Source organism: Phyllosticta citribraziliensis (genome assembly GCF_038025025.1).
Source record: "Phyllosticta citribraziliensis strain CPC 17464 chromosome Unknown J3D65scaffold_9, whole genome shotgun sequence".
Classification (NCBI taxonomy): Eukaryota; Fungi; Ascomycota; class Dothideomycetes; order Botryosphaeriales; family Phyllostictaceae; genus Phyllosticta; species Phyllosticta citribraziliensis.
This window is the reverse complement of record NW_027117346.1, coordinates 338,505-364,732: the sequence shown is the minus strand read 5'-3', so window position 1 is coordinate 364,732 and position 26,228 is coordinate 338,505. Positions and strand designations below refer to the sequence as shown.

The 26,228-nt window shown below is 50.1% G+C and overlaps 11 protein-coding genes across 11 annotated transcripts; 5 read left to right on the top strand and 6 right to left on the bottom strand.

Moving 5' to 3' along the window:
- Positions 1-4,255: 4,255 nt before the first annotated feature.
- Positions 4,256-5,712, top strand: J3D65DRAFT_557116 (FAD dependent oxidoreductase; the record flags this gene model as incomplete). The annotated part of the gene is made up of 5 exons (XM_066797298.1): positions 4,256-4,430; positions 4,486-4,947; positions 4,995-5,386; positions 5,439-5,565; positions 5,615-5,712. The coding sequence occupies 5 exons, from the start codon at positions 4,256-4,258 to the stop codon at positions 5,710-5,712; spliced, it is 1,254 nt and encodes a 417-aa protein (XP_066652902.1).
- A 427-nt stretch (positions 5,713-6,139) lies between these two features.
- Positions 6,140-8,934, bottom strand: J3D65DRAFT_631589 (heterokaryon incompatibility protein-domain-containing protein). The gene has a single exon (XM_066800923.1). The coding sequence runs from the start codon at positions 8,834-8,836 to the stop codon at positions 6,275-6,277; it is 2,562 nt and encodes an 853-aa protein (XP_066652901.1). The 5' UTR covers positions 8,837-8,934; the 3' UTR covers positions 6,140-6,274.
- A 1,024-nt stretch (positions 8,935-9,958) lies between these two features.
- On the bottom strand, positions 9,959-10,239 carry J3D65DRAFT_669588 (putative TOM core complex subunit Tom6; the record flags this gene model as incomplete). The annotated part of the gene is made up of 2 exons (XM_066803215.1): positions 9,959-10,012; positions 10,117-10,239. 2 exons carry the CDS (start codon positions 10,237-10,239, stop codon positions 9,959-9,961), a joined length of 177 nt encoding a protein of 58 aa, XP_066652900.1.
- Positions 10,240-10,385: 146 nt separating this feature from the next.
- Positions 10,386-12,788, top strand: J3D65DRAFT_459615 (heterokaryon incompatibility protein-domain-containing protein). Its single transcript, XM_066796422.1, has one exon. The coding sequence runs from the start codon at positions 10,514-10,516 to the stop codon at positions 12,638-12,640; it is 2,127 nt and encodes a 708-aa protein (XP_066652899.1). The 5' UTR covers positions 10,386-10,513; the 3' UTR covers positions 12,641-12,788.
- A 321-nt stretch (positions 12,789-13,109) lies between these two features.
- On the bottom strand, positions 13,110-13,424 carry J3D65DRAFT_528024 (DNA-directed RNA polymerases N/8 kDa subunit superfamily; the record flags this gene model as incomplete). Its single annotated transcript, XM_066796653.1, has 3 exons — positions 13,110-13,227; positions 13,280-13,338; positions 13,389-13,424. Coding segments are annotated over 3 exons (213 nt in total), but the record flags the coding sequence as incomplete, so codon positions are not given.
- Positions 13,425-13,626: 202 nt separating this feature from the next.
- On the top strand, positions 13,627-17,058 carry J3D65DRAFT_459400 (quinon protein alcohol dehydrogenase-like superfamily). Its single transcript, XM_066796420.1, has 3 exons — positions 13,627-14,050; positions 14,104-14,894; positions 14,945-17,058. The coding sequence occupies exons 1-3, from the start codon at positions 13,677-13,679 to the stop codon at positions 16,822-16,824; spliced, it is 3,045 nt and encodes a 1,014-aa protein (XP_066652897.1). The 5' UTR covers positions 13,627-13,676; the 3' UTR covers positions 16,825-17,058.
- A 234-nt stretch (positions 17,059-17,292) lies between these two features.
- J3D65DRAFT_604910 (uncharacterized protein) lies at positions 17,293-18,267 on the bottom strand (the record flags this gene model as incomplete). Its single annotated transcript, XM_066798309.1, has 1 exon — positions 17,293-18,267. One exon carries the CDS (start codon positions 18,265-18,267, stop codon positions 17,293-17,295), a length of 975 nt encoding a protein of 324 aa, XP_066652896.1.
- Positions 18,268-18,417: 150 nt separating this feature from the next.
- Positions 18,418-19,490, bottom strand: J3D65DRAFT_459573 (uncharacterized protein). Its single transcript, XM_066796421.1, has 2 exons — positions 18,924-19,490; positions 18,418-18,809 (listed from the first exon to the last, which is right to left on the bottom strand). The coding sequence occupies exons 1-2, from the start codon at positions 19,306-19,308 to the stop codon at positions 18,568-18,570; spliced, it is 627 nt and encodes a 208-aa protein (XP_066652895.1). The 5' UTR covers positions 19,309-19,490; the 3' UTR covers positions 18,418-18,567.
- A 551-nt stretch (positions 19,491-20,041) lies between these two features.
- Positions 20,042-21,219, top strand: J3D65DRAFT_631574 (uncharacterized protein). Its single transcript, XM_066800922.1, has 3 exons — positions 20,042-20,278; positions 20,331-20,469; positions 20,521-21,219. The coding sequence occupies exons 1-3, from the start codon at positions 20,195-20,197 to the stop codon at positions 21,054-21,056; spliced, it is 759 nt and encodes a 252-aa protein (XP_066652894.1). The 5' UTR covers positions 20,042-20,194; the 3' UTR covers positions 21,057-21,219.
- On the bottom strand, positions 21,126-22,327 carry J3D65DRAFT_631572 (uncharacterized protein). The gene has a single exon (XM_066800921.1). The coding sequence runs from the start codon at positions 22,242-22,244 to the stop codon at positions 21,159-21,161; it is 1,086 nt and encodes a 361-aa protein (XP_066652893.1). The 5' UTR covers positions 22,245-22,327; the 3' UTR covers positions 21,126-21,158.
- Positions 22,328-24,138: 1,811 nt separating this feature from the next.
- On the top strand, positions 24,139-25,862 carry J3D65DRAFT_459397 (uncharacterized protein). Its single transcript, XM_066796419.1, has 2 exons — positions 24,139-24,748; positions 24,798-25,862. Exons 1-2 carry the CDS (start codon positions 24,275-24,277, stop codon positions 25,830-25,832), a joined length of 1,509 nt encoding a protein of 502 aa, XP_066652892.1. The 5' UTR covers positions 24,139-24,274; the 3' UTR covers positions 25,833-25,862.
- The last annotated feature ends 366 nt before the right edge of the window (positions 25,863-26,228 follow it).

Below are 26,228 nucleotides of genomic sequence, written 5' to 3'. Positions count from 1 at the left end.
AACCCCTCTATAATAACTTACTAATCTCTCCTATATAAGTTAGTACTAAGTAAGTTAGCTAGCTATACTAGTTAATATATTATAAGGTAGGCCTACTAGGAGAGCTCTCTTAATTATAATACTACTACTAAGTACCTAAGGATATCTCTATTATTAAGAAGACTATAAGTTAGCTTAATAAATAGAGTTATTTCTAGGTAAGCTTATTAGTAGATATTATACTAATTATAGCTTTTAATATAGTCCTACTCTAATAATAGCTTAGTACTAAAGCTTACTCTATCTATACCTTTACTCCTATTAATAACTTAGAGTATACTAAGCTTTATTTATTAGAGTCTATCTTATAAGCCTTTAGTATTAGTAGTAATAAACCTTACCTCTATTATACTATCCCTTATAAATATTATAACCTCTTAGATATATTTTATAATATTAACCTACTCCCTTAAGCCTATCTATAGACTAACTTCTATATAGAACTAAAGGATAGTACTAAACCTAAAGATCTTAGCTATATACTACTATAGTATACTAATAATATCTAGTTAGCTAAGATTAAATAGTATATATAGAAGGATATTAATCTTAGTATATTAGAGCCTAATAAGGTAGGTATAGCCTTACCTATTTTACTTATAGCTAAGGCTAATAGTAGTATTTATTTCTATATTAATTATTATAAGCTTAATAAACTTATAAAGAAGGACTACTATCCCCTACTATTACTAGATAAGATAATTAGCTAGATAAGAGGTACTAAATATATTACTAAGCTTAATATTAAGTAGGCCTTCTACTAAATCTATATTATAGACTAGTAGACTAAGGACCTACTTATATTCTAGACCTACTATAGTACCTATAAGTACTTAGTTATACCCTTTAGTATAGCTAATAGCCCTAGTACCTAGTAATAGTTAATTAATAAGTACCTATTCTACTATCTTAGTAAGTATACTACTATATATCTTAATAATATCCTTATTTATAGCTAAATACTTATAGATTACTAATAGTATATTAGAGAGGTTCTTACTTAGCTATATAAGTATAGTTTATAAGTTAATATTAATAAGTATAAGTTCTATATCTAGGAAACCTAGTTTTTAGGTATTATTATCTCTACTAATAGTATTTATATAGACCCCTCTAAGATTAATATAATTATATCTTAGGAGTAGCCTATAATAGTAAAGTAGGTCTAGTCCTTTCTTAGTACTACTAATTTCTACTAGTAATTTATTAAGGACTATAGTAAGACTACTAGGCTATTAATATAACTAATATATAAGGGTACTAATTAGTAGTAGACTAATATTAAATAATAGTTATTTAATAATCTTAAATATATCCTTATAATAGTACTAGTCCTTACCTACTTTAACCTATCTTATAAGATAGTTATAGAAATAGACTTATTTAATTAGACTAATAGTAGCCTTCTCTTCTAGTATAATAATAAGTAATATCTTTACCCTATTATATACTACTTTAAGACTATAGTACTAGCTAAGCTTAATTATACTATCTATAATAAGGAGCTCCTAGCTATTATTTATACCTTAGAGTTATAAGAGCCTAATCTTAAGGCCTATTAGATACTATTTATACTATTTATAGATTACTAGATATTATAGTACTTTACTATAATTAAGTAGCTAATTTATTATTAAGCCTACTAGGCTAAACTCCTCTTAAAATATAACTTTAAGATTATATATTACCCTAGCTATACTAATATTAAGGCTAATATACTTACTTATTATCCTTAGGATACCCCTACTACTAATAACCCCTAGTAGTAAATATAATACTAAACCCTACTCCTAGCTAGTAAGCTCTTAGCTAGTATATATAAGAACTAGAAGGTAGCCCCTATTAATAATAATAATAATAATATATTTATACTCTAGTAATTACTTATAGCTAATACTATAGATAATACTAAAATAAATAACTAGAGGTATTATACTAATAAGCTAGACTTACCCTTTACTATTAATAGGTAATAGAATATCTTTATAAATAGCTACTTTATTATACCTATTAAACTCTAGCTACTTCTTATCTATTATATTTATAAGTAGCTACTTATTAGCTACCCTAGCTAAACTTAGCTATATAACCTTCTAATACCTTAATTTTAGTTTTCTTACCTTATCTTACTTATATCCTAAGTTATAGATAACTATCTAAACTATATCTATATTTATAAAGTTTACCTAGTTATTTTAGGCTAGCTATAGCTACTACCTATTCTATTATAGCTATAATAGTATATTACTATAGACTTTATTAGCCTATTACTATATAGTAAGGGTATAGATACTATCCTAGTTATTTATAACTATTTTAGTAAAGTATAATACCTTATTATTATAGATATAGTAAATAATAGGACTATAATAGAGTTTATAGCTTATATACTTATAGACTATATCTTTACTATATATAGTTTCCCTCTCTCTATTATCTTAGACTATAGTAACTAGTTTATCTCTTACCTATAGGAGGGCCTTACTTATATTATTAGTATTAGCCTAAAGCTATCTACTAGCTATTATCCTTAAACTAATAGCTAGACTAAATAAGCTAATTAGGACCTTAAGAACTACTTAAGATAGTTTATTAGATTCTATTAAGATAATTAGTAACTACTACTATCTATTACCTAATTTATAGCTAATAGTATATAATATAAGAGCCTTAATAGCTACTCCCCTTTTTATATTTATTATAGCTATAAGCTATAATTTAATTTTAATACTAAAGCTACTATTTATAGTATTTATAGACTAATTATAGATACCTATTTAGTATAACTATAAACTATATAAGCTATTACCTATACTATATAATAAGTATAGGATAAGATAAAGTATAGTCTTATAGTTATATAATAATAAATAGCTATCTAGGCTAACTACTAGTATTAGGATTATATTATTAAACTAGGTAAATATATATATATCTATATAGACTATATATATATACTCTATAGCTATCCTACTATACTTAATTTCTATAATAATAGTCTATATTAAGTTACTAATATATATAGTAACTAGGCTATACTATAACTACCTCCTAGTTTATATACCTATAATAAATTTAATATCTTATACCTTATTATTACTAGTAATAACCTATTACCTAGCTAATAACTAGCTAATAGCCTAGCCTTATAAGATAATAATAATAAGAATAAGGATACTAATTAGGAAGTAGAGAAGGTTATAGGCTATTAGATATTAGCTAATAGGAGACTCTAGTTTAGGGTAAACTAGACTAATTATCTACTAGACTAAGTATTTTATAATACTAATAATAGTAAGTTTAATAATACTTATAATATTATCTTATACTATTATAAAAGGTACCTAAACCTTTACCTACTAGCTAGTTAGACTAATAACTAAGTAATAAGGATATTACTTACTAGGAGGGGGGGTAGTATTATATACTATAGTATATATAGCTTATATTTCTTAATACTTAGTATTTAGTATTTACTTCTTCTATATATACTAGCTACTTCTAGTTAGCTTAAGAGTAGATAGTTATTCTATATAGGCTATATAATAACTACTCTTACTCCTTACCTATTAATTATTAGTAGTCTATATCAATTTACTCTACTAGGCGCTATAATAAAGTACTACTAAAGTACCTTATTTTCTAACTAGTCATTTAGCCCACGCAACAATATATATATATATATATATAGTTATATAGAGTAGAAGACGCTCTTTAATACTATCTACTTAGTTTTTTATAAATAGGTGGCGCAGGAGGGCAGGAGGGGGGTAGAAACTAGGGGGTATTCTTATATAAAACTACCTTTTAAAGTAACCTTTAGCCTTATAACTCTCCCTAAATATTACCTAGGAGGTACTTATTTTAGTATTAATTAAAAATTTATACTTAATTTAACCTGCCTAAATTATACTACCATATATAGCCTGGTAGTAATAGTATATTTACTGCTTAAATATCTACTACTTATATAGAATTATACAAATAAGTCCCATTTACGCTCAGACGCGCCTACGGCGCCACGTGACGCCGAGGCCGGCTGAGTCACCCGCTGAGATAAGGGTTGGACGGCGAGCGCCCTCCTGGGACTGATCATACGATCCACTGCCTACCCTACCCGCCCTCAGCTTCCCTCGACCAGGCGCGCAACAATGGCAAACAATAAATTTCGCCCTCTTCGCAATCCCTCGTCCTCTCTCCACTCCCCTCCCCCGTCATGGCGACCCCCGCGAATACCGTCATCCTGGGCGCCGGCATAATTGGCCTCTCCACCGCCTACTACCTCTCCCAGTCTGAAGGCTTTGACCCAAAGACTATACATATTGTCGAGCCCTCCCTCGAACTATTCTGCTCCGCCTCCGGTCTCGCTGGCGGCTTTTTGGCTCAAGACTGTGCGTCCACTCAGTCTCTTCGAAATCCATGACGCTCATGCTAACCTTGGACCAGGGTTTGCCCCCAGTGTGGCGCCGCTCGGTGCCCTCTCCTTCCGTCTGCACCGCGAACTCGCAGACCAATTCGATGGACGAAAGAAGTGGGGATACTGTCTGAGTACCGGAACCTCTCTCAGCCACGACCCAGACAACAGCGAAGATGCGGTACTTGGGAGCGGCGAAGACTGGCTGGCCAACGGCACCAGTCGAGCCGAAGCTGCTGGAACCCACGCATTTAAGGAAGGCGAAGGACCAGCATGGTTGATGAGAAAGAGCGGCAGCAGTCTGGAGGTCATCAGCCAAGACGGGAGCACTGCTCAGATTGACCCAAAGCGCCTTTGCGAATTCTTGCTTGACCAGTGTCGCGCGCGAGGAGTTCAGCTACACCAACCTGCTCATGCGACTGCCGTCTCGACGGATAATTCCGCAAACCTGACCGGAGTACGAATCACCAACGCGGACGGGAAGGAGCACCAGCGTACGGCAGACATCCCAATCTTCCATGACCAAGCTGACCTCCCCTAGTCCCATGTGCCCGACTCGTTGTCACTGCAGGAGCTTGGACACCCAGAGTCTTCTCTGCCCTCTTCCCTCGCGCCCAACTGCGAATACCCATTTCCGCACTCGGTGGACACTCGATACTCCTCCGCTCACCTCGCTGGAAGGAACAAGATGAAGGCCAAGGCTGCCACGCCGTATTTGCAACCGACACTCTTGGATTTTCGCCAGAGCTCTTTAGCAGGATTGGAGAGGAACTGTACATTGCTGGTCTCAACACCACACAGGTGCCCTTGCCGGAACTGGCCTCAGACGTCACGATTAGTGAAAAGGCCGTCAAGCAGCTTGAGGAGGTTGCCGTGACCATGTGCGGTCTTCCTGAGAAACCAACCGACTTGACGATACTGCGCAAAGGCTTGGTAAGCTCACCATACGTCTCTAGCTGCCTGTATTCGAACTGACCATCCGCAGTGTTTCCGTCCCGTCACGTCAAGCGGCAGACCCATTATTTCTCGCGTCCCTGACGCGAAACTTGGCGTCCGCACCAATGGAGGCGGAGATGGCGGCGTCTTCCTGGCTGCCGGCCATGGCGCATGGGGTGCGTACAATTTTCAGCTTTGGATTTCCAGCTACTGACAACCGTGTAGGCATCACGCAATCTCTCGGCACCGGTCTCGTTTTGTCAGAGCTGCTCCGCGGACAACCGACGTCTGCGAACATCAAAGCGTTGGCTTTGCCTGCCTAAGCTCTCTGGCTTCGATAGATCACTTGACATCTTCCCCTCGCTCCTCGCCCTCAACCTCCTCTCAGTTACACATTGTACCTCGGACGGCATGAGACAAATAAACTGGAAGCCCCTACTTCTCGTCAGACGGTAGAGCTGATCATGGCTATCGCAATCAACGGAGCATACCTCAATGCTCATTTACCACCCCTTTCGGATTCCTCCCACGCCCATTTCCCGCTTGCTCGCTTCACACTCCGCTCTTGCCCATGCATGTCGATACTCTCCTGAGCAGGGTCGGATTCTTCATAGACGATCTTTTCTGGAGAGACGGGAGAACAGCACGCACGCACACACACAGACTTTTCACGAAGGGAGGACGCCATGGCTTATGATTGCACACTTTTTCTACACATCGATAGATTGGTCTGGCGCTTAAAAGGGATGGATCATGGGAGGAAGTAATCCAGTCGTTTTTGCTCTTTTCTTCGTTGAGACTGTTTCTGTGTTCTGTAAAATGCTTTCGACGTCACACAGCTGCTCTAAAGGTATATATCTAGTTTGCTAACAACACTCACACCCCTCACACCAACACAATCTCCTCCAAACCCTTCTCCCCGTCCTCAGCCGGAACCTCCCCCCGCATAATCCCATGAACGTAGCACTCACCAACCACCTGGCACATCCCCGTCCCCTCTCGCCGCCGCCGCAGCACAAACGGCACATGGCACCCGGCAAACACGACAACGACATCGCCCGCCCGCGCGTGATGCGGGAAGAGGCCAAACCGTCTCTTCTCGCCAGTGACGCCAAAGTGCCGGTTGCGCATCGCGTGCTGCGCTGCCGTCTGCACGTCGTGGAAGGAGCGCGCCAGTTTGCGGTTGTTGAAGTCGGTGGCGCCGCCGCCGCCGCCGCCGCGTTTGTTCGGCTTTTTCTTGTTGCTGGTGCTGGGTGGCTTGGAGTTGGCGTTGGGGTCGGCGTTGGTCGACGGCTCTGGTTGCTTTTCCTGCTTCTGTTGCGCGCCCTCGCTCCCCCAACTCCCCAGATGCGCAACCGTCACCTTTCCCGGATGCCCGTCGGGCAGCAGCTGTCGCCTGTCGTACGTCTGGTCCGGCAGCGCGTACGGCGCGCCCGTCGCGGCGTCCAAGAGTAGACTGAAAACCAGGCTCCAGCTCGCCGGGCACGCCTGCTTGCCCGACTCGTCTTTGCCGGCTACCAGTGTCTGCCAGAAGGCGTCGAAGATGGTGCCAGGGGCTGACTTGCCGCTGCTCGCGTAGGCGCAGCGAGGACTGCATGCGCACGGCTTGCCCCCTAAGCAGGGGTAGCGCCGCCGCGCCATGTCGAGGCAAGTAAGCAGGTCGTTTGCCTGTGTCGTTGACGGCGGGAGACCAAAGTGCGGCGCGGCTACAAAAGCAGGGCTGAGCTCGTCGACGACGTCGACGATCTTGCCGCGCAGCGTCAGTGTGCGCCTGTCTGCGCTGATGTGGAGCTGCGGATCGAGATTGCCTCCCGCCTGGTACAGAGCCAGCGTGCTGGTCGAGTGGCCCAGCGAGTCCGTCACGCGGGGCCGCTGCCAGTCCGGCACCCACGACGACGAAGGCGATGAAGCCTTTTTGTCTGTACCGGCGGTTTCCGCCGGCTCGTGATCGACGCAGATCAGCACGTCGAAGATGTCGCGCCGCGAGACGCGCAGGTCGGTGCTGTACGGGTGCTTCTTGACCTCCTCGAGGCCGCGGACAGCGTCGGTGAGAAACATGACGGCGACGTCGCGGTACAGCTCCGCCGAGGGGCGATCGTAGTCGATCTCGATCCCACGCTGCCCGCAGACGCCCAGGAGCCCGTAGATCTTGTCATGCGCGAAGTAGCACTGGGCGTAGCGCGTGAAGATGAGCGTCTCGCGCAGGTCCAGGTCGCTCTGGGCTTGCCAGAAGCTCTCACGCTGGTAGCTGAGGTTGAGCACCATGCCGCTGCCCGAGGCAAGCCTGTCGCCGTTGCTGTCGCTGCTGCCGTCGCCGCCGTCGTTGCCGAGGGCAGCCAGCTTACCGATGCCGCTGCGGTGCAGCGTGCTGCAGGCGTTGGTGAACTCGTCGAAGGGCATTGCTGTGAGCATTGGGGTGTTCGTCCAGTGCCGTGTCCCGCAGACGACCCATGGCGTTTCGGAGAGGATGGCCTCTTGGATCACCCAAAGCCGCTGGAACCATGGCCGTGAGAAGAGCGCCTGCAGCATCTTCCATGCCTCAGCATGTTCGTCGGGGAGCAGCAGTCGCCGCAGGTCCTTTGGCCCGATGCTGTCTTCGTTGAATTGCAAATTGACCCTGATTTGGCGGAGCAGGTCGAATGCCATGACGATTCCGTCTTCTGGCTCTTCCTCGCCGTTCTCGGTCATCGACGTTTCTTTGCTGGTTCCACGGCGGTCGATTCCTTCCCCGAGCCACACGGCCGTATTCAGCGCGCGTGAATAAATCTTCGACATGAGTGGAATCTGCTGCTTCTTCTCCTCGCCGTCTTTCTGGTTGATGCAAATCTGGTCAATCCACATGACGACCGAATGGTCTTTCTGTCGAAAATGGCGAAGCGCCGTGTCAAGCGACGTGGTGATGGGCAGCGAGCCGCCGTCACATTCAATTGCGCAGTCGAAACCACCCGATCCCCAGGTGTAACTCAGCGCCGTGTAGAAGACGGGCTTTTCCAGATTGTCAGTGGACAGCGCGTGCTTGGTCCTGAGCGTGAAGTAGGGCCCGCCGCCCGATGGAACCATCGAAATGGGCTTGTACGTGAACTCGACCGTGCAGTGGTGCAGAGAGGCCTTGATTTTGTCCTTTCGCTGGCCGGGGTAGATTTCCAGGACTCGGATGCCGTACTGATCCTGAATTGGCCTGTATATCCCGGTGACATCTTTCTCCGCAGCCTGTTTGGGAGGTTGAGAAAGACCTATCTTTTCCTGCTCTTTCCTCTTACTGCTCGCCCATTCGACACGCTGTTCCTGATGGGGTCCCTTGTTGCTCAGAGTAAGCCAAACGGCCTCCTCGTTCACCCCATCAGGTTTCGCGAGACTGAACGTCGAAGCGCTGTAGTCTCCTAGATGATCAAATGCGCCCCTTGTGAACTCAGGATCCGGATAACGGTCGAGGATGGTGCCTGCCATGGCCAGTTTTTCCGCGGCGAGTGTGCTTGGTCTGATTCCTTTGAGGGGCTTTCTGGCGGACCAGCCAGAGTCGGATCGGACGTCGGACGAGCGATGGTCCTCCTTTAGGGTTTCATGTCTTCAACGCTCCGAGTTGGGGGCCATAAGGCTGATTGGCGGTGACTAAGCCATTTCCACGCGCATCAATCACACAGCCCCCAAAGCCGAACCACAGCGTGTGATGTAAGAGGTGGAACTCCCTGGGTCAGTCCCATTGGATGAAAACTCCCTGAGTGTGACTGTGATAGTGGACATCTCCCTGAACCTTATTGTGCTCGTGAATGAATGTTCCCTGAGCCCAATTGCGGCATCAAACGACTGCTCCCTAGCCATGGCAGCACTGTGCCAGGAAAAGACAGCTTCAAAAGCCCATCTGCAGCAGTGAATGACTGCCCCTTGGATACAGCCATAGTGATATGGTGCATCATTTCTTTGGACATCCACTGTGGAGCTGGTCTAATTGACCCAGAATTTTAGCAACAAGTTAGGAGAAATTGCTGGCCTATCTGAAGGTTTAATAATTGGCCATTGAATGAGGAATCGGTTAGGGAAAGACAGTATTAAGAGATCACCTATGATGTTTAGCATGAAGAAACGAAAGGCTCTAGGTCAGTTTGAAGCTTTAAAAATTGGCCATTGAATGGCTATCGATTTCGAAAAGGTGGCTTTCGTAAAGGAAAGGCTACACGTGGGAAAGAAGTTGAAGAAACTGAATGATGGTTTGCTTGTGTTTTACCAACAGGCGTCATGTTGGCATAGGTAGTGTCGAGAATCTACCACCGCAACTTGGCTGGAGCAGAGCAGACGTGCAGCTGGCGCGACTTTTTGATCCTTACCATGGTCGCGTCGCCTTTGGAGCGCTGCGCTCAAGATAGTCCCGCCGGGTGTGGTACTTTGAAGAGCTGCGCTCTGAAACCCATTCCCAGACGCCCCCAATCATGCAATACTTATTGTACAGATCCGTTCCTCACCAAGTCTGAAATCCCGCGTCGGGCAATGTCCTTGAATTTCCGATTTCATGGGTATGACGTTGTTTGAATTTATCTCGTCTCGAGGTCGCCTCTCCTTCGTCCCGATATGATTTTACAATGGCAGCATGATTTCGCTCCAGCTGCTGTGGAAGAATGCGACACCGGCCTTTCAAGAGGTCCAGTCAGTATTCGTGGCCAAGTCCAATGATTTATCGATGCGTTATGCGCCTTTACAGAACAATGGTTGATCGGGAGGCATCGTGTACGTACAGCGAACATGCCGAGGGCCGTAACCATGGTGCGGTTGTCGGATGAAGTGACGGTGGACCAGGCAGAGCCGACGTAGCCCTGCTCCTTCTTGGAGCCAGTGTTGGCGGCGCGCTTGACAGGCATTGTGGTCGACGGAGGTTTTCGGGGAAGACGGACGGTAGCGTTGGGAAGTCCTGAGTTCAAAAGTCAGTGTATTTTTGGGGCACGATAAATGTATATTCTTACTGATTCGGTGGGTTGTTGGACGGCAGTGGACGTGTGGCAGACGATGAGGTGGTGGAGCTGCGCCGATGATGCGCATCCGGACCTTCACTTTTTTGGGTGACTAAGCTTGCCAAGCCTTTGTGATGCACTTGGATGATCAGCCCTGCAACTTTTCACAACCCGACGAGAACGTATGCTTTTCGCCAGCATGTCGTCGCCGCAGCCAAATGTTAATCAGAATCGGAACTTGCAAAACTTCCCCTTCCGCACCCGCGATTCACTATGCCCATCTTGCCGTCAGTTGGTTGAGCACATCTTGTCCAAAGACTTCAGCCTCAAATGCCCATGTATCTGGCAGTCTCGCAACGGAAGTAAAGTCGTCTATCACTTTCGGCACAACAGTCGAGAATACTTTAGGACATTGAATGGAAAGCATGCTTTCAGTGGCTGCCCTCTTTGCGAAGTCATTCTCGAATCCATGTGGAACAAAAACGCTCCGCATCCATTTTTCGGAAACGACGAATCTCAGCTGCCAAGCTGGGATCATGTCTGGGTATACATAGAGAGCTTCAAAGCTAGCTGCACGGAAATCGACGGTGTGTATGCGCATCTGGGACAGATTCAAAGCTGGAAGGGCCAAGACTACTTGCTGCGAAGCATGCCGCTTGATATCTTGCAAAAAGCTGGCGCAGGCAATCGCGCGACGTCTGGAGAGTACATCCTCCCGGAGCTTCCTCTTGGAGCCCCTTTCGCCGATATCCGCCGCTGGGTCGATGACTGCGTCAAACGCAGAAGAGGGCACGAGAAGTGTGATCGCGAGAAATCGGTACTACCGACCAGAGTGATTGACGTGCAAAGCAATCCGCCAAAGGTTGTCTTGTCGCATGGCAAAAGTGATCTCTACGTCGCCCTGAGTCACTGCTGGGGTGGCTTGATTGAAACCCGATTGGTTCATAAGAAGTATGCTGCCTTTACAGCCGAGGGAATCCCCGAGGAAATATTACCACCGACGTTCAAGGACGCCATATTCGTGGTCCGGCAGCTCGGTATTCGCTGGATCTGGATAGACGCATTGTGCATTATCCAAGATGACGAGGAAGACTGGGAAAAGGAGGCGCTGCTGATGAGCCAAGTCTACCAACATGCGGCATTTGTATTGTCAGCCTACAGCACACCAGGAAGTAAAGCCGGGCTGGGTTTTCGCCGGGCTGCTTGCGTGGCCAGTCTTGAGGAAGGCGAGGACGTTTATATCCAGCGCGCCTTTATCGATCAATCCGACACTTTCAATCCATTAGGCGGCAGAGGCTGGTGTCTCCAAGAGCATGTGCTTGCATTCGCAGTACTCCAGATGGGCCGCGGCCACATCGAGTGGAATTGTCCAGCAGGGTTTTTTTCTGAAAAGGACTTGGATGTCCTCCAGCCTGACACTCGAAACATCGTGCTGAATCTGGTGACGATGGACCGGGGAATTACCTCGCAGGAGAAAGCCTGGCGACACGTTGTCCAAAACTTTACAGAAAGAGGTTTGACATTCGACAGTGACAAGATGGTGGCGCTCGCTGGTGTGGTTACCATGTTCGAGGCCGGTTTGCATCACTTCGCCCACACGCTCCAGAAGGGCCCCAGGTACGTCGTTGGATTGTGGCAGGAGACACTGTTCAAAGATCTCATGTGGTCGACCGACCCCTATGTCAAGGTGATTCCACGAAAGGATCGTGCGCCTTCGTGGAGTTGGATCGCCTGGGATGGTTCCGTAACCTGGGCCTTGCAGGATCCTCTCGAGAGGGGTCTGCATTTTGAACAGTTCTGTTATGTCGATCTTTCGAGTTTGCAACTCACGACTGCAAGCAAAGCTGCCAAAAGAGTGTTTGGAAGACTTGACTTGAGCGGTCTCCTGGTATTTCTCACCGCGTCACCAATTAAAAGACCAGACGTTCAAAGCGTACCACTGTCATTGAGAAGCAAGTTTGTCAACGATGACGAATTCTTTGACGAGGCCCTGAAAACTGCTTTGCTCGGAGCTCCCGGGACGAAATCCCGCATTCGAAGGGAGTTATGGGGCTCTGTTGATCGGGACACTGAGGCTCCATCCTGGGCATTGCGTCTTGCTGGGGTTCAAGCAAGGGACAGCCAATGCGATACTCTTTTCATGATGCTTGAGCAAGTACAAACAGCAGTTGGTGGTTACTCAAAACGGTTGTTTCGGCGAGTGGGTATGTTTTTGGTGGCAACTTTCGACGAGCCACGCACTCCCGTTGTCCGAATGGCTGACGATCCTTTTGGGTGGTCTGGTGAAGATTGTAAGGTAACCATAATCTGATGTCTTAGGAGAAGAGTCTTGCAGCCAGATATCGGGTCTCTCTCGTTTTGAAAAGTCAAAATGCCCAAGAATAAGACTTTCGCGTCGAAACCTACAGAGACATCATCAGAGCAATGGCCGCAGTGGCAGTCGCGTCGATGTTGCCAATGCTAGCTTGGCATCATGGGAATGGAAACGATTCCTCGATTTCATCGCATCCAACTTGGTTGGTGAGCTCCAGACTCCGGCCCTAATTGTGAAATGACTCCTCCCGTCGCATGCGGGATTCAAAACGCCCAAGACGCCCTCTTTTGTGATGCCATGCTCTCCCTCAAGCCACGATAGTCGCGAAGACCGCAATCTTGCCGTCTCTCAAGCCTTTACTGCCGCATATCCGCGGGCCTGTCCAGTCTGTCGGTCCTGTCCTGGCGCATGCGCTGGAGCTCACGCTCTGCAGTGTTGTACCTGTGTGTCTGTCAGATCCTGTTTCTCGAGCCCCATGTTGTTCAGAGTCCAAGTACTTGAGCAGCTTCTCGATGAGATCGACGTGGGTCATGACCATGCGGCGGCAGCAGTAGCGGTTCAGGCCCAGCTCGTCCATGGCATCACTATGGCGATGTCAGTTTGCGCGGCCCGGATTTGACTAGGACTGTTGCATACCCTTCCACCATGTGCTCTTCCACAAGCTTCTCGAAGCGCTCCCAGAGGTCTCCAATCACCTGCGTCGAGTGAGTACAAGCCAGAAGCCGCACGGATTGAGAGTGTCTACCTTGCCGCAAGAAAAGCAGCGCACAGGAATGATCATGGTGCCTGTATCTGTGCAAGGGAGTGCAATCGATTTGGAGGGCTAATCTTGGGCGGCAGGCGGAAAGATGGAGCCAAGGCGCGTGAGGTCAAGGTTTGGTTTGTGTTGGAGGAAGAAAGTTGGTTGCACGCGGAGGTTAGCGGGCAAATCCCGCGCCCACCCACCGCCTGGCGCACAGACCCTCGAAAAGTTCGACCACGGGCGCGTCCAATCCTAAAAGTTCAACACCAAATCCTCGGCATCACCGGCGCAATGTCGAACGCCACGACCCTCCAGAGCGGCCCCGCCACGCCGCAGGACGCGAAACGCAAGAGAAAGGCCAAGGACTCAACCGCTGGCAAGCATGGCGCCAAGCGCATCAGGACCCAGGGAGAGGATGTCGCAGCGAACGGGACACCAGCCCAAGCGAAGCAAGAAGAGGGAGCTGTCGTCCACAAGACGGAGCCAGTAGCTTCCCAGACGGAGGAGACATCCGAGGAGAAGAAGGAAATGCAATCGGCACAAATAAATGGCGAGGTTGCGAAGCCAAAGAAGAAGCGCTATGACGAGAATGGCCGGTGGTATGCCTCCGAGCCGGTCGGAGGACGATTCCTCCAAATAGATCCCGTTTTCAGCAAGGATGAGAAGTACGCTCGTATCTCGTGTACGTGGGGACAATTTGCTGACTGGGAACCTGCAGATACATCATCTTTGCTACGTCCAAAGCCGTCCTCATCTATTCCGTCGCAACCTCTCTCCTTGTCAGGACGCTGCCGATGAACCAAGGGCCCCCGGTCGCAGCATACGCCCTGTCAAGTGCTTATGCCGATCGTCTCTGGGTTTCTGACGCCGCTGGATTCACAGTGCTCTGGGACTGGGTCAATGGAAAGAAACTCGCTCGGTGGGACCTGTCTTCTCGCGTTCGAGGAATCGCAACGGCTGCTTATGATGAAGAGAACGGCACTATCGCCGATACGCTGTTTGTGTGCGAGAGAGGAGAATACAGCACCATTACTGCACACCGGTTGCGTAGACCCAAGGACGGCAAGAACTCTGAGGCCACCCCGTTGTTGAGGACGAGGAAACCGATAACAGGCTTCAACGTGGCGGCTGAAGGCAATGCCATCGTCGCCTCCTTCAAAGACACCTTTATGGTTGGCAAAGCCAAGGAAAACGCTGCGACCACTCTCAAGGACCTTACATTTGTTTGGAGAGAGTTGAAATCCAAATCTCCCATTACCTCCATGGCCATCAAAGTTGGACGCCCATCGTCCTCGCAGAAACCCCGCAAGCCTGCTGGAAACTTCAAGGACCCTATCGATGTTGTCATTGGATGTCACGACGGCAGCATCCTTGTCTACGATGACGTTGTCAACAAACTCATCCAGCTCGAGAACGCAAAGAAGGAGAACCCAGCTTCTCAGCCTTTGGCCCCTCGCCGTCTTCACTGGCACCGCTATGCTGTTTCAACAGTGAAGTGGTCGCTAGAGGGTAACTTTCCCTTCCTAATTCATTGAGGTTGTCAGGCTGACCGCCCACAGGTGACTACATCATTTCTGGTGGCCAAGAAACTGTCTTGGTCATGTGGCAGACTGAAACCGGAAAGGCCAACTTTCTCCCACATCTTACGGCTGCCATCGATGCAATCACTGTGTCGGCCAGTGGCGCTACCTATGCTGTCCAATTAGCAGACAACTCCGTCATTGTTCTTTCAACGACTGAACTCGAGCCAAAGGCGCACGTCGCTGGACTGCAGTCTCAAGTCCTGTCAAAAGAGACGGGCGCTAATGGTGCTGACTCTGGGAAGGAGAAGTTGGACGAGGTCTACCGCACTCCCGCAGCAATCAACCCCCAGAATTCCAACCAAATTCTGCTTGCTGTACCTGTCTCGCAGCCCAAGACGGAGACGAACGAGATTCATCTCCCGGCTCCATTCCTCCAGGTTTACGACATCTCTTCGAACTACCACGTCTCTCGTCAAGCAATCACCCGGAACAATGCAACCATTTTCATGAATGGCCCTGACGCCACAAGACTGCGTGAGCCAGATGTTAGGCACCTGCAGCTCAGCAGCAACGGACAATGGCTCGCTACCGTGGAAGAGTGGGTCCCGCCATATGAAGATGTAGAACACTTGGCTGCAGACAAGAGAATGACCGAGGACGAACGCAACGCTCGCCGCGAGGTCTATCTCAAGTTCTGGATGTGGAACGAAGACAAGAAGCTCTGGGTTCTGGAGACTCGCATCGACGCGCCCCACCAATTCACTGAGCGCATGGGCTCTGGCCGTGTCTTCGACCTCAAGTTTGACCCCAACAGCACCACTTTTGCGACGGTCGGCGAAGATGGCTTTGTCCGCATCTGGACCCCCAAAACCCGACTGCGCGACGGCACTGTGGTTCGGGGAAGCACGGGCCAAGGGTTCGTCACTTGGTCGAACCGTCATTCTGTCAAGCTCGAGTCCAGTGTGGAAAGTCTCGATGCCAATTCTGAGAGCTCTGGTGCGCTGAAGCCCATCTATGCCCGGATCGCTTACTCCCCAGACGGATCTGTCCTTGCAGCGAGCCAAGAGTTTTACGGTACCCACAGTCAAGGCCTCGTGCACTTCATCGATCCTGCATCTGGTATCATTCGCTACTCTCGTGCCGGTTTATACAGCAATGGCCTTGTCGACATCGGTTTCTCCGGCAGTCGCTTTATTATTCTCTCCAACTCTCTCAGCTTATGGAATTTGGTCGATGATGAGCTCAGCTATGGATACAGCTTCCTCCCCTTGCAACTCTCCCGCGCACAAAAGGCCGAAATGGCGCACCTTGCCATCAACCACAACGACGGCACCTTTGCTGTCTCCCTTCCGGCGGAGGACCCGCGCAAAAGGCAACAGGCGGCGAAAACTGACGGCAAGACCACGGATCGCAAGAAGCCGGATGTGCAGAGTCGCCAATCCAAGGTTGTTGTTTTCGATCCGTCATCACCGCGCCCAATCTACTCGGTGAACATTCCCAGGGTAGTCACTTCCTTGATTCCCGCCCAAGGCTCAAAGGGATACGTCGCGCTGAATACCGACGCCGAAGTCCGCGTTATTGCGCCGAGATCCGCCATGGGCCTGCAGCTTGTCGGCGCCGTTGCTCAGGCGGACGAGGCGCTCACCACGTTCCACCAGGAGGAGACTATGATTGAGGCGCCTAATGAAGAAGACGAGGACGAGGAGATGGATGATGTCGCGGCGCCGCTTCCAACGGCAGAGGACATTGAGGATTACGAGGATGAAGAAGGCGATAAGCCCGTTGTGCGCTCGGAGAAGCTTGCCCAAGTTTTCGACGTCGGACCCAGCTTTGCTCTGCCACCGGTCAGGGATCTGTTTGACGCGGTGGTGCAGCTGTATTCGAGAAAGCCAAAGGCCGTGGGAGCTGCCGCATGAATGTGAAGAAAAGGGCGTTTGAAGGGGCGGAGGGGTGATTTCATTTTGCGGATCGAAGAAGCTTCCTGGTTTAAAAGTTGGAGTGTAGATTCAGGGTACTACGGAATTTCATATGCAGTTACGGACTCAAATTCTGCCTTCTGATATCCCTCGTTACTCCGCCCAAGATTGACGTCAACTCGCGTGGGCGCGCCCCTCGCTGAGTCCAGGTCGACAGCCGAAGACGTCTCGTGACTACATGGCAATCCGTGGATTGTACCATACAGAGGTTCTCCGCCATGATCCTGACTTGGCAAAGCAGTTTCTCTGCGAAATTGACAACCTTCCTTGTCGAGAGCGATCTGCATTGACTCCTGCTATCGAACGTTTTGAAGTACATTGCTGACTGCCCGGCAGGCCATCCTTTCCAGCCCACACAACGGAAGCAGACTTTCTCATGGCGTACAGTAAACAACATCCCAATAGTGCTCATAATACGCATGACTGCGGGCGAGCACGTCTCGTTCTAGCTGCTTTTTCGCCTAGATGGCATACCTTGTCGCTCGTGCACTCGTTGATGACGCTACGCAACGTCTTCTCGTCTCTGGCTATGGCGTCCAGTGCCTCCTCCGGAGCAGGTGGTAGTGTAGGTATTTGCGGGGGTGATGGATCATCCAGCCAGTCTCTCCGCGGATAGAAGTGTTTGACGCCGTCGTCGGACATGCGGGGAAACTCGAGAAAAAAGTAGGAGGCGCAATTGATCAAGGCCGCTCGCATCTTGTGCAAAATGATGGACTCATTGCAGCTCCAGAGGTCTTCAAGCCTGGACAAGTCGCGGGTGAGGCTGTCACCCATGGCGATCCAGTCTTTGCGGCGCGCCAGCTCCTCAAAGAAGTTGTAGTGTGGAGAAAAGGAGCGGACCATCTGCCGGCGAACATATTCGTGCAACTCCCATATCCATTCGTCGCGCTTCAGGCCGTGTCGGCCAAAGGTCCTCATGAGGCCGTCTTCGATGGCCGCCATCAACGGAAACTCCTCTTTCAGGCGTCTGCTGCTGACCGGAATCTCTTGCGACTTCAGCATCTCCAGTGTCTTTTGCTCCTGTCCCAGCTCTTCTGAGATGACACGCCAGTCGTAACCCCTGTCAGACGCAGTGCATGCCACCTGGATCAGCTGGTGCTTCGTCGCCGTTACTTCCTCTTCCCTCTGTTGGTTCCAGTGGCCAGAGCCAATGTAACATCCGTAGTCCTGCCAGATCCGGAGCTGCACCATTTCGCGCGCTGCATATTTGACTTGATCCGAGAGCGAGAATGGCTTTTGGTCTCCGTTTTTGTGCCGACTAAGAGACGACTTGTGCTTCTTTTGTCCATAATTGTGGTCGTCCTTTGCCTGCGGCCTGGAGCAGCGGCCGTGTCCAAAAAGCGCAGGAATTGATCGGAAACCTCTGTGGATACCTGGCGACATCGCGGCAATTCTTCAACGCCCGCACAGGAAGCTGAAAGTCTGAGAAGAATTTGGGATGGCGGGTGGGAGGCAATGGCTTGCGGATCTTCATGTGCTCTTATGAATGGATGCCAGGAGAAGACATGACCCGACGAGGTGTTGCCATCTCATTTGGCGCCCTTTCTGTGCTGTACCTTGGTCTTTAATCTTCACGGGCATCGCTGCAATCCCTTTCCTCAACCACTGACTGGACGACGGTTCCTTTGATCCAAAGTATTCAATTTTTTCAACCCTACCAAGGAGTGACAGAAGTGAAAGCCTTCAAAACGTGCCGTTCATGTCTCGTTGCAACAGAGGACCGCCATCACGGTCCCACGAGCACCATTCATCCTCTAACCGCTTTTGGTAATCATAACCACCGACAAGCACGGCCAGTAATCCACTATCGCGATCATGGGGCCAATCATGCGGTTGCAAATGCCAACATTGACAGCTGTTGCGAGAACCAAAATTGAGATCACGAAGGAAGCTTGCGACCAAGCATGACGACAGGCTACCATCACCTACATAAGCATGTCAGCATGTGCTATTTTTGGCTCTTACTCTTTTTTTTTTTACTGAGGACACCCAGGCAGGTTCATCAGTGAAACACAGGAGATAGAGGGCGAGTCCAGAACCTCGCTGTCGGTCCAAATCCACGAGATTTCTGTGATACTGCACACAAGCAGACGGAACCGAAATTCGAGGGAGAGCCTGTGTCACTGTCGGTTGATTCAGCTGCAACAAGACAATCACAAGGTCTGGGTTTGGGAATGAGAAAGGGCCGAGGGCGATGTGGAGAAAATATGGGGAGGACAAATTTTTCAAAGATGAAGTCCCACAACGACAAGGTCGAGGACGAAATGAGAAGAGAAAAAGAAAGAGGTTGCAGATGCACCTGTCAAAAAAATATGTGACAGCATCTTTTCGAGGCCGGGTGTGTTTCTTGCCCCTGCATGTTGCCAAGATCAGACCACGGGCGGATGGATTTTCGGCCTGCATGCCCACCGCCGCCGCCCACATGCCTTAGCCGAACACAACACCTCCTCGCCATCCGTACGGACCTCTATCCTCGTTCGTCTGCGTCTTGATGCGCCCCGACGCGGGGAACCTGGTGAGCGCTCAGCCAAATACGGCTAAGAATGGTCACGATGGCCCCGGATCGTTCTGGCTTTCCCTCTGTCTCCTGTAGCCTTTGACGTCGTCGTTCTCGTCGCCCCCCGGCCCCCATGTTCGCTATGCAGAAAACAAAAAAAGAGCCGTTGGGACAAAAAGCAATCGACATACCCCGGGACCAGACCGGACCCCACACAGCCAATTGAAACGCACGAATCGGATGCTGTTCCCAAGCTGCTCGCGGGCCAGTTGTCTGCACAGAGCCGGCGTTCATGCCCCGTCCGCGGTGGCTGGGAACTGGGACCTCACGGCCTTGTTGTCTCGTTTTGTGGCGCTGCAGGACCTCTGCCTGTAGAACTGGTGACACGACTGCTGGCCCAAGGCCCCTTTGGTCTTTGACTGGCCCAATGTGCGCTGCATATGCCTTCGAGTCCAAGCTCTTGTGCCACGCCTCATCGGATGGGTGGCGCATCTTGCCTTTGTTCATCGTAGCCATGTGTGAGCTGAATGCGACGTGTGCATACGTAGACTCTTCAATGGAACCGCAACTCGTATACCCGATCCATCAGGATGGAGTTGTCCAGGATATGGGGCTTGCTTTTTAAATTGATCGTCTCCTTCTGGCTGCTCAAATGCGACTTTCTCTTTTATTGGTCCCACCAGCTTCCATCTTTCGTGCTCCCAAAAAGTATTTGTTTCGACCATTGCCCTCGTCGTTGCGTTGCTTGACTACTACTCCATCCAACTCTGAATTTTCGCCCCTCTGCCAAACATCATCTTTCCACATCGAACCATGAAGCTCGCCGTCGCCACGTCATTTGCCCTTGCGGCCCCCATCCTCGCAGCATACACATCAGCTGATATTCCCTCTTGCGCAGTAAGTCCTGGTAGCTGATTGAGAGTCCTCTTTACTGATCTGTGGATTCTAGAATACCTGTTTCGAGGACGGTGCGCCTAAAGTGGGCTGCAGCGTCACCGACCAGGCTTGCCTGTGCGAAAACCAGAGCGACCTGACAAACGAGATCACCAGCTGCGTGACGACCTCGTGTTCCATCTCGGATGCATTGAGTACGTCTTTGCTCGTGTCAGCACTTGACGAATGTTAACGTGGCATGACAGAAACCCAGCAAGTCTCCAGCGGAATCTGCGAGGACCTCTCGAGCTCCAGCAGCTCCGCGTCCAGTACGGCCGCGGCCACGTCGACAGGGTCAGTCTCAGTTTTCATCACCATCCCCAGTTCCAGTTCAACTGCGGCTGAGACCGGCACCAATAGTGCTTCCGCCTCGGACACTTCTTCGTCGTCGGCAGAGACCGTCGCCGTCACTCTCACCGGAACTCTGGTTTCCTCGGGCACAAACACGGCCACCATCATTCCCATAGTCTTCAACACCACCACTGTCCCCAGCAATGGCACCTTGACCTCAATCACCACTCCTGTGACGCCTGCAGCCAACTCAACGGCGTCATCCACAAGGACACGGACAACTTCGGCTGACAGCTCCACTTCAAGCGACTCGGATACCTCGACCGCCAGTGCCACCAGTTCCGGAGATTCAGCAAGCGCATCATCGACAGCCGGAGCCTCATCTTTCAATGAACACGGTGGATTCATGGCGAGTTTCGTCATGATGGTGGTGGGAGTGATGATGTTTTAGTTGGTCTCGTTAACGTCAGATTGTAGTGGGGACTGTCTTCGATTCTTTAGTGATGGGATAATTGGATGGATCGGCTTTGATTGCTTGTAGGAAAAAGCGTCGTTAGGCTTTGATAGCATCTTGGAATTTACCGGACCAAGTCGTGTATTCGTCGTCTTTGGCCTCCCAGTTTTGTTTGACCAGTTCCGATGCCCTCACGGCATCCGAGCAGCATTTGTTGAAGATTTCGGCGGCCTCCTCAGCGTCCAAGTCGTAAAAGGATGAGGCCATGTCGTCCACGGATTCCGGAATGCTCTGAAGGACGTCCATGAGCAGGTCGAGTGTTTCTACGTTTTGGACGCTAGTGTTCTTAGGCAGCGCCTTCAGTCTCCTCTTCACAAGTGCTTGGTAAAGCACGGAGATGGTCTTGGTCTTTTTGAGCGTCTTTTCGAGTTGCTCCCTCAACTCCTTGTTGCCTTTGGGCATCTTGTCTCCGCCAAACATGTCATCGAAATCCTCGTCATCGCCGCTGTCTTCGTCGTCCTCGGCCTCATCCTCTTCATCGGCTTCTTCGCCCCATTCTTTGAGCTCTTCCACGGCGTCCAACAGCGTCGCCTTCCACTCTTCCACACGTTGCACCAGTATGCCAGCAAAGCCGAATTGTTGAACGTCCATCAACGCGTCGCAAGCCTCCCATACAACGCCCGTACTGCTGAGGGTGTCTCTTCCCTCTCTGCCGTCGGGTCTCTTGCCTCCACCATTTCCCTCGTCGAGTACACGCTCCGCCATGCCCTTGATTTCGGCCGCCTCTTCCGAGAACGCGGACATTATCCTCCTCACTCTTGCCCTGACTTCCTTTTCGACTAGAACTGGCAGTTTGTGCGATGCAGAAAGCTGAGTGGCCAGCTGGACACCACCCATCATGGCTGGCAACACGGTGCCGCTGACTTCGCGTAGCACTTTCGTAATTGCGCTGGCGGTGAATGGTTTGTTGATGAGTAGGAGTGACAGCTTTGTGGTATGTGCGCGGAGGAGTTTCGCAGAATCGTGAAAAAGAGCTAGAGGATCGATGTTCTCGTCGAGAGGCGCTGAAGGGGCATCTTGGGACGTATTCGAGAGTGTTTTGAGAAACTGGGAGAGCAAGTTCGACGTAGATTCGGCCAAGTCGACCAAGGTCTTGAGGTCTGCTGGAGTAGAGGCTGGCGCCATTTTCGGTAAGGGCTTATGGAACGTTCCGCTCAGGAACGGTACCACGCTTGGGCGCTGCTTCTTTTGCGTTTGGTTGTCGACACTTCGTGCATGTATTCAGCGACCACAAAATTCAAGACCGCGGGACTGACATGACTCGCTCTTTGATTAGTCAGGACTTCGCTTGAATCACGTTCACCACAACGCCCGTTCTGTCTCCCTGGCGCAACATCGGACACTTGCACGGTGTGTCGCAAGATACATATGGGACTTTGGTGCAGTAATGAACGACAACTCTCTCAGCGCAGTCTTGATAACGGGAGACTGCTCCCTGAGCGCAGCCGCAATGGCCGACAAGTCTTTCAGCATCCCCTCCACTGTGCCTGCACCTGGACGTCTTACGTTTGCGAGTTCGCGTCAAGACAATACTTTCCAGTCGATTCAATTGGTCGAGCCACGGTGACCAACAAGATGGAGAGAGACAGAGCCACCATGCGGCGAACAGCCATGTAACTACCAACGAGAGCAGCCAGTCAAAGCTGCTGGAGCTGCTCAGGAAGTCATGGAGTGAGACACATCATCTCGCAGGCTATGAAAACCACATTATTCCTCGGTGACATGGAAAACACCACCAGCAAGCTTCAGCGAGTGCGCCATTTCCTGGAACAACCCTACCAGGAGCAAACCGTTACTTCATGTCGACACATCAGCCATGATCCTGGAGGCCACAGCATTCTCCCTTTAATATGTTTTGCAGTCAAGCTCGAAAAAATTTCGAGGCCCGAGCCGCAAAATGCATTGGATTATCGAATCAGCTTTCACTCCAACCACTTTGCCATCGACCGCACTACAGTACGATCTAGAGAGCAGAGTTTAGGAGACGTCTCTGCTCATGGGTTAGGCCCACAACGTCACTGATCATGAATTTGACCATCGCTACCTTGGCCAACCGGGAAGCTCATGTCGGCAATCCAGATTGAAGCAGTCACTGCGCCACACTCCAAGCTGTTGACAGGTTGGCAACATTGTATTTTCTGGGAAGGAGTTGTGGCGCCCGAAATGAGTCTTGGTGCGCCAACATCGCATTAACGGCTGCTTGGGGACGCGCAGTTTCTACCAAGACCAGACACGCGTCGCGACGGCATTGTTTTGCTGCAAACGCCAACTTCCGTCTCTCCAATTTCATGGCATTTGATTCGGCGCCGAATCTTCGCATTCGCGAGTTTGTCTTTGCTCAGCCTTCTTTCAGCGTCGGTCGGCAAGATTTGATTTATCCACCACTTTTCTTCTTTCTGGCCGGTTTTCCATTGACAGTATCGGAGGGGAGAGTTGACTTTCGCACAGGGACACATAAGGCATCTACTCTATCGCAAGACTGAGAGACAAGATCCGATACCATCAGTCGATCCGGCAGCTATGACACCGCGGAAGACCTCGGGTACGGCAATGAAGGTGATATACTTTCTCAGCAGAGTCGGCGTAACTCATACCGATGCAACGATTGTAGTCACGGGAAATTAGTCGTGCAAACTATCGGCGACTTGCCAAGGTCGTCGGCCCCGAAAGACAACCCTCAATTGTTAGACTCGTGAAGTCGTCTAGGAGTGGCTAAGATGCTGCTTACTACGGAGGACTGCGGACAATATTTTCTGCCGAACGATATTCTTACCAGAAGAGCATTCCCTCATGTTGCCCTTTATCCCTCTCAATTCTGTCCAATCATGATGCGGTTCGTTCGGTCAAAGCTTGAATTCCAAACAATAAAGCTACATGGTTAATCATCAGGGATCAGGCCTGCACTGAGAACACGGCCTCGCCATTCCCCAACGACGTCGTGTGCCTGCTCCATCCGGATTGGGTTCCTTCCCGCAAGGTCTATGCAGCCAACAAGGCCTTCTATCCGGTAAAATAATGGCAATCCTCCCCTCTGCCCATGGGCGGAATTTCGCAAGTCTCGGATCATCGCCCTTCACTGTCGACTATCAGAGGAACTTGACGATGTAGTTGCTCTTCCACTGGTACTCCGCGCACGATCGACCGCTCTAGGAACCATGCTTCGGAACGTTACCAATGTGGCTCAGATCTCCACCAACGCTACCTACAAAATCGTCAACTCATGGGATCTAGCCCCACTATCCATAAATCCTTCGAAACCGGACCTACAACTCCACACGGTAAAGCGAGATCCAGGGCTCGACTTTCAATTCCGCACCAGCGAGGAGCCGGATTACTTCAACATATGTGCCGGCTATCAGAACCAGACCTGGTGTTTAGATGTCTTACCACATGACAAGGAAACTCCACATCTCTCGCCTTTCGGCTACCACAGCGGCCAGTACTGGAAGATCACATTGTCCAACGGGCTTATCAAGTTGTCCAATCAGTTCACCGGGTTGGACTTCTTCCTCGATGTTCTCAGTGGATCCGATGAAAACTTCATGAGCACGGGAAACGACTACGTTGGCCAATATTGGATGCTGGATCACGTAGCCGACAATGTGACTTTGCCTCTGGATGCTCCTGACGTAAGTTGACTCGATTTTAATTTCAACAGCCATCAGTTGACTCTCGCAGACACCTTCCGGCGATTCTCAAAATGACCACTCTCACGAAGACATCTCACACGCAGCCATCATCGGAATCACGGTCTCCGCCACCACCGCTGCTGTACTGCTGATAGTTGGTTTGGTCTTGTGCTGCATGAGATACCGGAGGAGAAAGTTGCGCCGTCGACCATATCGTCAATCCCGTCCGGCGCCGAAGATCTCGACAGGCATGGTCCAAAAGAATCTACAAACAACAGATAGCGATGTCAACCTCACTCGCCTCTCTCCTCTCCCGTCAGCGTTCTCATCGACCATCTCTACAAGCGCGCCCACTCCCAGCGCGCACACACCAAATCTCCGTCTCGCGCACGAACTGGAAAGCCCCCAGTCTGGAACGAGGCCCCGAAGTTCGATATACGAACTCCCGAGCGAGGATATGGGATATCGTGGCGACAGCATAGAAGAAATCGATCTAGCCGACACGATTCGTGCACCTCCGCCCCCTCCGCCACCGCCTATGGAACCAGAAGACAAAAGCGCCACCATTGTTGTGTACCCGCCACCGCCACGCTCACAACCTTCGTCACAAGCCAGCGCCCGCGGCCACGCTCGTTGGGAAGAAATCGTACCAGACGGAAACGGCGAGATTACGCTCGACGGTACAACACTACGCCCAGAACTCTACCGCTCGCTCTTCCGCGAAGAAGACGGCGCCATGCGTCGGCGTCCCGATGTTCCTGGAATGGGCAATCTGCGTGGCATCGCATATGGTTTCGGCGGCGGCGGGGGTATGGCGGGGTCTGTGGCTCCCGGATTTGAAGGCTCAGCGGCCAGCATGATGGCGCACCGAACGAGCGAGAGAAGTAGGACAACAGACACTGCAGATGGAGGGGAGCGCCTAACAAGAGGGTCTCCTCATAGTCGGCAAGACTCGCGTTCGCAGCAGCCGCCCAAGTATGACGGACCGCTGGGGGCGTTCGAAGCAGACGGCAAACCGATTGTGGAGATGCCGGCAACGGAACTCGAGCGCCGGATTCTAGAATGGGGTCGGCGAAGCGGGTAATGGTGCTTGCCTGGATGTTGGAGGCACACTTTCAATTCTTTCGTCTCGGGGCTTCGCGCATCATCGCGCCGTTCCTTTCGCAGCAGCCCGGTCATTATAATTTATGATTGACGGTGGAATCGTGCGGCAAGCACCGGCACAGCAGCTAGGGGATACCAAGGCGTTTTCAGAAATTGGACTTGAAGCGCCTGCAGAGATTTGTTCGTAAAATGTCGCCCGCATTGACTGCGCTTTTGCGCTTCGTCCTTCGTTACTTTCTTACTTTTCCTTGCGCGCTCTCTCGCGTCGCGGATCTCTTCACATCTACCTCGTCACTGCATCTCTTCCTTTCACCCACACTCATTCGTTGGACAAACGCCTTCAACAGCTAATCAGTCACAAGCGTCTTTGAGCAGC

Bases quoted from the DNA above. Each gene is read 5' to 3' on its own strand.
- J3D65DRAFT_631574 (XM_066800922.1), top strand. From the start codon at position 20,195: ATGAAGCTCGCCGTCGCCACGTCATTTGCCCTTGCGGCCCCCATCCTC. The intron at 20,279-20,330 runs GTAAGTCCTGGT...TGTGGATTCTAG, and splicing joins CTGATATTCCCTCTTGCGCA to AATACCTGTTTCGAGGACGG. The intron at 20,470-20,520 runs GTACGTCTTTGC...GTGGCATGACAG, and splicing joins TTCCATCTCGGATGCATTGA to AAACCCAGCAAGTCTCCAGC.
- J3D65DRAFT_459573 (XM_066796421.1), bottom strand. From the start codon at position 19,308: ATGTGGGCGGCGGCGGTGGGCATGCAGGCCGAAAATCCATCCGCCCGT. The intron at 18,810-18,923 runs GTTCTGGACTCG...ATGCTTATGTAG, and splicing joins GGATTTGGACCGACAGCGAG to GTGATGGTAGCCTGTCGTCA.
- J3D65DRAFT_631572 (XM_066800921.1), bottom strand. From the start codon at position 22,244: ATGGCGCCAGCCTCTACTCCAGCAGACCTCAAGACCTTGGTCGACTTG.
- J3D65DRAFT_459400 (XM_066796420.1), top strand. From the start codon at position 13,677: ATGTCGAACGCCACGACCCTCCAGAGCGGCCCCGCCACGCCGCAGGAC. The intron at 14,051-14,103 runs GTACGCTCGTAT...GGGAACCTGCAG, and splicing joins GTTTTCAGCAAGGATGAGAA to ATACATCATCTTTGCTACGT. The intron at 14,895-14,944 runs GTAACTTTCCCT...GACCGCCCACAG, and splicing joins AGTGAAGTGGTCGCTAGAGG to GTGACTACATCATTTCTGGT.
- J3D65DRAFT_631589 (XM_066800923.1), bottom strand. From the start codon at position 8,836: ATGGCAGGCACCATCCTCGACCGTTATCCGGATCCTGAGTTCACAAGG.
- J3D65DRAFT_459615 (XM_066796422.1), top strand. From the start codon at position 10,514: ATGCTTTTCGCCAGCATGTCGTCGCCGCAGCCAAATGTTAATCAGAAT.
- J3D65DRAFT_459397 (XM_066796419.1), top strand. From the start codon at position 24,275: ATGCTTCGGAACGTTACCAATGTGGCTCAGATCTCCACCAACGCTACC. The intron at 24,749-24,797 runs GTAAGTTGACTC...TGACTCTCGCAG, and splicing joins TGCCTCTGGATGCTCCTGAC to ACACCTTCCGGCGATTCTCA.